We start from the raw sequence: 7,698 nt of genomic DNA on the forward strand, positions 1-7,698 counted from the left end.
TTCTCTTTCCTCCTCCCCTATACGTTTCTTTCTATTCGTCACTCTTTTCTGTCTTTTTGGTGTATTTTTATGATATTCAGACAGACAAAGATAGACATACAGAGATAGACATACTTTTTATTTGTATTAGTATTGAAAGATTTCAGTTAAAAGATTGGATTCATTGTTTATAAAACGTTGTTGTCCGTGGCATTTTGACGGAATGAAGCTCTAAAAACTGTGGCATATAGTTTTAACAACCTGGACCATTTTTAAATGACATCGCATTGATCTCAGCAATTGCTGCCCGACACAACGTGGAGCACATGCCATTGTCCATGTATAATTCACATTTCCCAGAAGAGGCTGTCAGGGACGTGAGATATGAGTCCTTCAGTTCCTCTTGCTGACTGTGATCCAGGTGTCATCTTTAGGTGTGGTCACCAGCTCATACCTGGCCTCAACCACCTGTCCTTTAACACTGTGCAGTCTCAACCTGCGCACCAGCGTGCTGAGCAGCATTGCGGCCACAGTATATGCAAATCTAAAAAGAGGAAGAGAAGAGACAGGGAGAGAAGATTTGTGAACTAGATGACCCAATGATGAATATCTGGTCATTATTTACTCACCCTAATGTTGATTAAAACCTCTATGTTTTCTTTCTTTGACAAAAAAAAAAAAAAAAAAAAAAAAAAAAAGAGATATTTAGCAGAATGTCCTACACATTTATAGAAGCGGTTCTCAACCAGGGTGCCAGGGACCACTAGGGGGCCTCAGCACACTTCAAAGGGGGCCACAAGATGCCATAAATTGATAAGATAAAACCAGCTTTAAAATAAGCTACTGTAAAACAGCTGAAAATCAAGATATAAACTGATTCACTCTTAAAAACTTTTCATTTAAAGTGCCCCTAATATGCTTTTTTGGATATTACCTTTCATGTACGTAGTGTGTAATATATCTGTTTGTAAATGTAAACGGCCTGCTTGATAAATGGAGAACAAAAGAAAGAACAGATTCTGAACTGCCTGAAAAGAGTCATCAGTAATTCCAGTCTTACTTCCTGGACAAAACTATGTAGGTTTGCAACAAATTTGCATAATGCCAGTCAATGGTTTTCAATGTCTACTTTGACCCGCCCTCAAACACGTTGTAGTAGAGGCCTAGAAGAGTCTGGTTCGTGTTGTCCACAGTTCTAGAAGACGCTATTCTCTGCGCTGCAAAAGCAAATCCACTTTACATGCACTTCGAAAGAATGAAGACTCAGGCTCGAATTTATATGAAAACCGACACTATTGTTACTGTTCGTATCACTGTTTAAAACAAGTGCTGAGGAAGCCTCTGGAGCTGAAATTCAGATATGGTAATGATCGTGACCAATCACAACAGATTGGGCCTCAGAAACCGTTTCAAGCACTGTGAGAAAAGAGGTGATGCTGCAATGTATAAGAAATCAGAGTGTTTTTTGGCCTTGGATGAAAGTATGCCAATTGTACGGGAACGAAACAAAATTAGGAACCTTTAAAATAGCATAATAGAGGCCATTTAAAAACCAGGGTTACGGTTGTTTTGGAAAACCTGTAAGTGTAATTTCTAGACCTGGAAAAGTCATGGAAATTTCTATAGTGAATATATATATATATATATATATATATGTTAGTTTAGTTATCTCAAGCTCTAAAATATGTAACTGCTGAAAAGAGTGTAAACGGTGAAAAACATTCAGTTCTTGAAACTTCTAGAATTACAAAATTTTAATTATTTTAATGAAGTGACGCTCCTAGTTTGTGCAAATATAACATTATGAAAACAAACAAATTTATCATAACAGCTTTTAAATATTGTCTCCACTGTCTAATTGAAAATTGGACAATAGAGGGCCTTAGAGTACAAAAATTGAAAAACACTGGAAAATAGGACTCAATATAATACGGCTTGATAATAGCTTGACGGACCCAGTTGCCATTCACTTATGCTATGTGAAATATAGCAGCCTGAACATTCTGCCAAATGTCTTATTTTGTGTTCCACAGAAAATAAGAAAGTCATACAGGTTTGAAAAGACACAAGGGTGAGTAAATAATAAACTTGAATTATTCTTGTGATCTCCTTGATAGCTATTTACTTAAAGGGATAGTTCACCCAAAAATGAAAATTCATTTACTCACCCTCAAGATGTTCCAAACCTCCATGAATTTCTTTCTTCTGCTGAACACAAAATACATTTTTTGAAGAATATGGGTAACCAAACAGTTGATGAATTCCATAGTATGGGGAAAAAAGTACTATGGAAGTCAATGGGTGCCCATCAACTGTTTGGTTACCAACATTCTTCCAAATATATTTTTGTGTTCAGCAGAAGACAGAAATTCATACAGGATTGGAACAACTTGAGGGTGAGTAAATGATGACATCATTTTTCATTTTTGGATGAACTATCCCTATAAGATAATATCTGTATTTCTTTGTACCTTAGTTCAGGGCAGGCCTGACTCCCTGAAAACCCAAGCAGCGAGAAGCTCTTCATCACTGACTCATCAGCAAATCTGTCAGGATTAAACCTTTCAAGGAAGACAAACCGATAAGAATACCAACAAAGCATGACTTACACAACCTTATATGGGATGAACATACACAAACACACCCGTACCTGTATGGAAGTGACCAAGTATCTGCATCTTGAAGGACGACACCCAGGGCATAGATAACCAATGTCTACAAACATCACAGAACAACAAGTCTCGTTAGCATGCCTCTCCTCTATCAAAGTCAAGCTGTATTAATAACAACTTTATAGGCAAGTCACAGCACTATATTGACTAGACTAGATGTAATTAGCAGTATCTAAAAGCAAAATAAAATGAACATGCAAGGGGCAATGGGTGTGTGGAATTTTGTGAATGATTGGCACTTAAATCCTGCAGAGTTTTTGTTGTTGTTGTTTTTTGTTGGCCTGGTAATGAGAAAAGCAGGTTCTTACTTCTTTGGGAATGACATGTTGGTCCACCTTCCCCTCCACCTCCTGTAATCTGGCAGCCATGGGTGTCAGTTTGGCTGTGCGGACGGTTTCATTCAGCACCTGCTGGCAGTATCTGGTGGGGAAGACATGGAGAAGTATGATGATTTCCATGTTGTATTACTTCAAAAAATGTAAACTTGGTTTTCGCACATATGGTATAATATGTAAAGAGAAAAAGAAAAAATTATTAATTATAAATACCATCTCTTTTTACCAAAACATCTATTTTTTGTCCACTAATATGAACACCTTTATGCCTGGTTTCACAGACAGGGATTAGATTAAGCCAGGATTAGGCTTTAGTTCAATTAGGACATTTAGGTAGCTTTTATAAACGTGACTTAGAAAAAAAACAACATTATCCCCAGGTTTCACAGGCAAGGCTTAAGCTTAGTCCCAGACTAAAATGTTAGCCATACGATGTAAGATGTTAACTTAACCATCTTAACTAAAAACAACTTGCACTTACAAATCTTAAAATATGTCAGTGCCATTGTTTTGTCTCAAGACGCACACCAGTAATGTTTTTTTTTTTTTTTTTTTTTAAGGCACGTTTATAAAAGCTACTTAATTGTCCTAACTGGCTTAATCTAAGCCCTGTCTGTGAAACCAGTTAATGAGATGAAGATTAATCACTTACAGTCATTATGATTTATCATCTGCTGAATGAATAAATTCACCTAAGACTCACCTAAGCTGTGGAATCTTCTCTAAGGAAACAGGCTCATCTCCGAGGACTTCAACAAGTTCATTATAGAGCCGATCCTGCACTGCTTCTGAGACTGATAGGAAGTGAACTGCCCAGATGCACACTGGGAAATGATACAGATAAGAATAACAGAAATGCAAACATGAAAGTGAAACAGAAGAGATACACTGGATTATTATCGTTAAGTAAAACTAAAACTTTTTCGTTAACTGAAATAAAATGTAATTTTTAATTTGTGCTGTCAAAATGATTAATCGTGGTTAATCACATCTAACATAAGTTTGTAAAAAAATTATAAAATACAATACAATTTATATATATATATATATAAATATCACACACAGAGTACACAAACTTTTAGGTTAGATGCGATTAATCGATTTGACAGCACTAATAAAAATTAAAGCTCATTCAAAATATAAAAACACTATTTACGAATAATACTAAAATAGCACTGGAGCTACAGAAAAGAGAAATTGAAACTCACAGTTAGCAGTGATGACACAGCCAGCTAGAGTAAAAACCATACCATCCTCCATCACCTGAACACAGCAAAACACATTTAATAATAGTTTGTTTAAAATGTATGGATAAATGTATGGATGCACCAATATGAAAATTCTAGCCGATACCGATAATTCTTTATATTTGAAAGCCGATAACCGATATATTGGCCGATAAATCTAAATCCAAATTTGTATATACTTTTTGAGACCCTGATTACAAAAACAAAAGTCTCACCATTAAAAGCCATGACCCAAGCACACAATTATAATGTTCTCATTATAATTTTATATAGCCTAAATGATAGACTTGCACAGCACATGTTGCACTTAACTGTATTTTCCTTTTTTGAAGTGATTTCAATCATATTTCAAGCAATTCAAAACCATAATGGTAAACACAGTGCGCATCTGAAGTGCCTCAGCTGAAGGAAATAATCCATTATTTATCGGCTTTAATATATCGGCCAAATTTTCTTAACATTTTAAGTTATCATATATCGGCCGATACCGATATGGTGGCCGATATATCATGCATCCCTAGATAAGTGTGTTAATAATAATGTCAGTATCCCGATTTAAAAATGTGTTGAGATGTCACCTGCCGCTCTGTCAGATTGGATTGTAGTAAATAGTTAACGAAAGATGAGTGACTGGATCCTTGCCCAGCTCTCTGCTTTGCCACAGACTTCAACACTGACTCCATCTCAGCCAGAGCTGCAAATAACAAACCCACATGATCAATTGACATTGAACAATCAAAAACAAAGTCAGCACTATCAAAAAGCTGCTGAGCTGCCTTCTTTCGTACCACTCTCATAATGGGCCTTTCTGCTGGAACTCTTCTCTCCATCCAGATAACCTTTCCCGATCTCTGACCAGATCTATTCAAATACAGAATTGTATACATTTAAGTGTAAAATTTAACATATCATTTTTATACGCATGACGCTAAATATAACTACTGATGAACGCTCACCGCTTCATGGTTCTTGCGAAACCGAATGACCTCAGCATCATCCTGAAAGCGACTCCCCATGGCAAGCTGAGTGACAGCCTTCATTGCCAATCCAAGCAGATGAGCACAAAGTGGAGTGTGCTGTGATTTAGGATAAGATGCCCACTTATCGACCAGCTCCTCCACCAGCTAAAAATGAGGAATTACATGTCCATAAACAAAAAAAGGGCACTTTCTTATTTAATCTTTATATTCAGTATTGTTCATAATCTGCAACGGTTTAATATTAGAAATAAGTCAGTTACTTAGTGTAAGGCAAATATCATTGGGTCAGATTAATGCAATGAAAAGAACTTTGTTGCTGTTGGTCCTAATAGTGAAAAAATGTGAAACAAGTGATGCATAAACTCCTCCACAGACCTGAAGCAATAGAGGGAAGTTGCTCTCCAGGGTTTTATTGATAGCTCCTTCATACACTTTTTTTCGTATCATCGACTCAGACGCTCCCACTCCTGAACCTGACTGGTAACCAAGCAGCGACTTGAGCATTGTCTCAAAGGAATCCGCTGAGGAAAGGGTACATATCTGTTAGATAAAGCATGCATAATAATATGCATAAAAAACGACTTCATGCTACTTTATACACTACTGTTCAAAGGTTTAGGGTCAGAAAGTAATGTTTTTTTAAAAGAAATTAATCCTTTTATCCAGAAAGAATTGATTAAACTGACCGAAAATGACAGTAAAAAGACATTTCTGTCACAAAAGACTTCTATTTCAAATAACTTTCTATTCTAAGAATCCTGAAAAACGACTGTTTCCTCATAAATATTAAGCAGCACAACTGTTTTCAGCATTGAGAATAATATGAAATGTTTCTTGAGCAGCAAATCAGCATATTAGAATGATTTCTGAAGGATCATGTGACACTGAAAACTGCAGTAATGATGCTGATTATTCAGTTTTGCAATCACAGGAATAAATTACATTTTAATATATATTATAATAGAAAACAATAATATTAAATTTGAAATAACTTTCACAATATTACTGTTTTAATGTACTTTTGATCAAATAAATGCAGCCTTGGTGAGCATTTATTTAAGCAAAGATACTTTCAAAAACATTTAAAAAACAACAAACTTTTAAACAGTGTTGTATATTATGAATTCAATATATATAAATCATATATCAGGTTATGATCAAAAATGTGAATTTCATTGAAGGGATAGTTCACCCAAATATTTACATTTTGTACGTACTCGCCCTCATGTTGTTCCAAACCTGCATGAGTTTCTCTCTTCTGTTGATCACAAAATAAGACATTTTGAAGAATATGGGTAACCAAACAGTTGATGGTAACCATTGACTCCTTTATAGTAGTTTTTTCCTACTATGGAAGTCAATGGCAATCGTCAACTATCTGATTATCAAAATTCTTCAAAATGTCTTCTTTTGTGTTCAACAGAAGAAAGAAACTTATACAGGTTTGGAATAACTTGTGGGTCAGTAAATGGTAACAAAATGAATTCCTTGAAACTATTCCTTGAAATTCAGAGCTTCTTTATATATAAAATCCTTTTTTATAAAAGGCTCCTCACTGGTCCAGTTGGGGTTGATGTGTTGTCGCAGTTGGTCCACAGCGCCCAGGCTGACCACTGGTCTCCTGCCGAACCAGAAAGATGCCACAGACCCAAACTCATCATGAAGACCCACCAGGAACTCATGCAGGCTTCCTCTGTTCACTATATCTTGCAGATTCCCATCTCTGGAAAAGTGAAGAAAGATGTTTGTTGGAAAAATTGACTAGAGATTGAAAAGAAAGAGAAGGAGAGTATCTTAATTTACTTACTTCTCTTCAGTGGGGTTTAGTCCAGGAACACCTGAGGCTCGTCTAGATGACTGGCAATAAAACAAGAACACGTAGAGGTTAATACAGTTAACCATAGTTTTAAGGGCTGACTCCCCCCTCCAAAGACTACCTTCAAAGGCAGCAGGTCAGAATTGAAACCAAACATATTTAACAGCGTTTCAAACATATATGTAATATAAAACAGGATCACAACAAACTACACAACAGTTTGCAAGACTGATCAGATAATATAAAAAAAATTGTTCACCGGATACAAATACAGGACGGCACCGATGAGGATAATGACAAATGTCACTGCAAATATAGCAAAATCCAGCATATTTGCTTTTCAGAAATGTCTAAGGTTCGTCATAAATGTAATCTGTTCAATGAACTAGTAGCTAACAATCCACGTCTGCAGTGACCATCAGAAACCTGCGCCCCTGTGGATCGGCACTCAACTACACATCCTGTAAACAAGGCTAAAACAATCAATCGCAGAGAGGATGGGTTATTTTTATGGACATTTGGATTTATTTTAATCGATAGCCTACATCTTCTATAATTAAATCAATTTTTTTTTACCTCAAGTACCCAAACAGGTTCAAATAAAACATTATTGTATGGCTCTTATTAAATATACGGGGTTTTTTTGTTGTTTTTTTGTAATATGAGTAT

The 7,698-nt window shown here is 35.9% G+C and overlaps 1 protein-coding gene across 1 annotated transcript; it reads right to left on the reverse strand.

The window, feature by feature from the left end:
- Nucleotides 1-97: 97 nt before the first annotated feature.
- On the reverse strand, nt 98-7,498 carry cyp20a1 (cytochrome P450, family 20, subfamily A, polypeptide 1). Its single transcript, XM_084128657.1, has 13 exons — nt 7,289-7,498; nt 7,021-7,070; nt 6,770-6,936; nt 5,589-5,734; nt 5,190-5,357; nt 5,022-5,094; nt 4,812-4,927; nt 4,195-4,249; nt 3,690-3,810; nt 2,960-3,071; nt 2,630-2,694; nt 2,451-2,540; nt 98-523 (listed from the first exon to the last, which is right to left on the reverse strand). Exons 1-13 carry the CDS (start codon nt 7,358-7,360, stop codon nt 373-375), a joined length of 1,386 nt encoding a protein of 461 aa, XP_083984783.1. The 5' UTR covers nt 7,361-7,498; the 3' UTR covers nt 98-372.
- Nucleotides 7,499-7,698: the final 200 nt, after the last annotated feature.

The sequence above is a fragment of the Abramis brama genome (assembly GCF_963993115.1).
Source record: "Abramis brama genome assembly, chromosome: 11".
NCBI classification, from domain to species: Eukaryota; Metazoa; Chordata; class Actinopteri; order Cypriniformes; family Leuciscidae; genus Abramis; species Abramis brama.

Excerpts from the sequence above, each read along its gene's own strand:
- cyp20a1 (XM_084128657.1), bottom strand. The coding sequence starts at position 7,360 with ATGCTGGATTTTGCTATATTTGCAGTGACATTTGTCATTATCCTCATC. Across the intron at positions 3,811-4,194 it reads CTGTGTCATCACTGCTAACT|TGTGCATCTGGGCAGTTCAC; the intron begins GTGAGTTTCAAT and ends ATCATTTCCCAG. Across the intron at positions 2,695-2,959 it reads AACATGTCATTCCCAAAGAA|ACATTGGTTATCTATGCCCT; the intron begins GTAAGAACCTGC and ends TGATGTTTGTAG.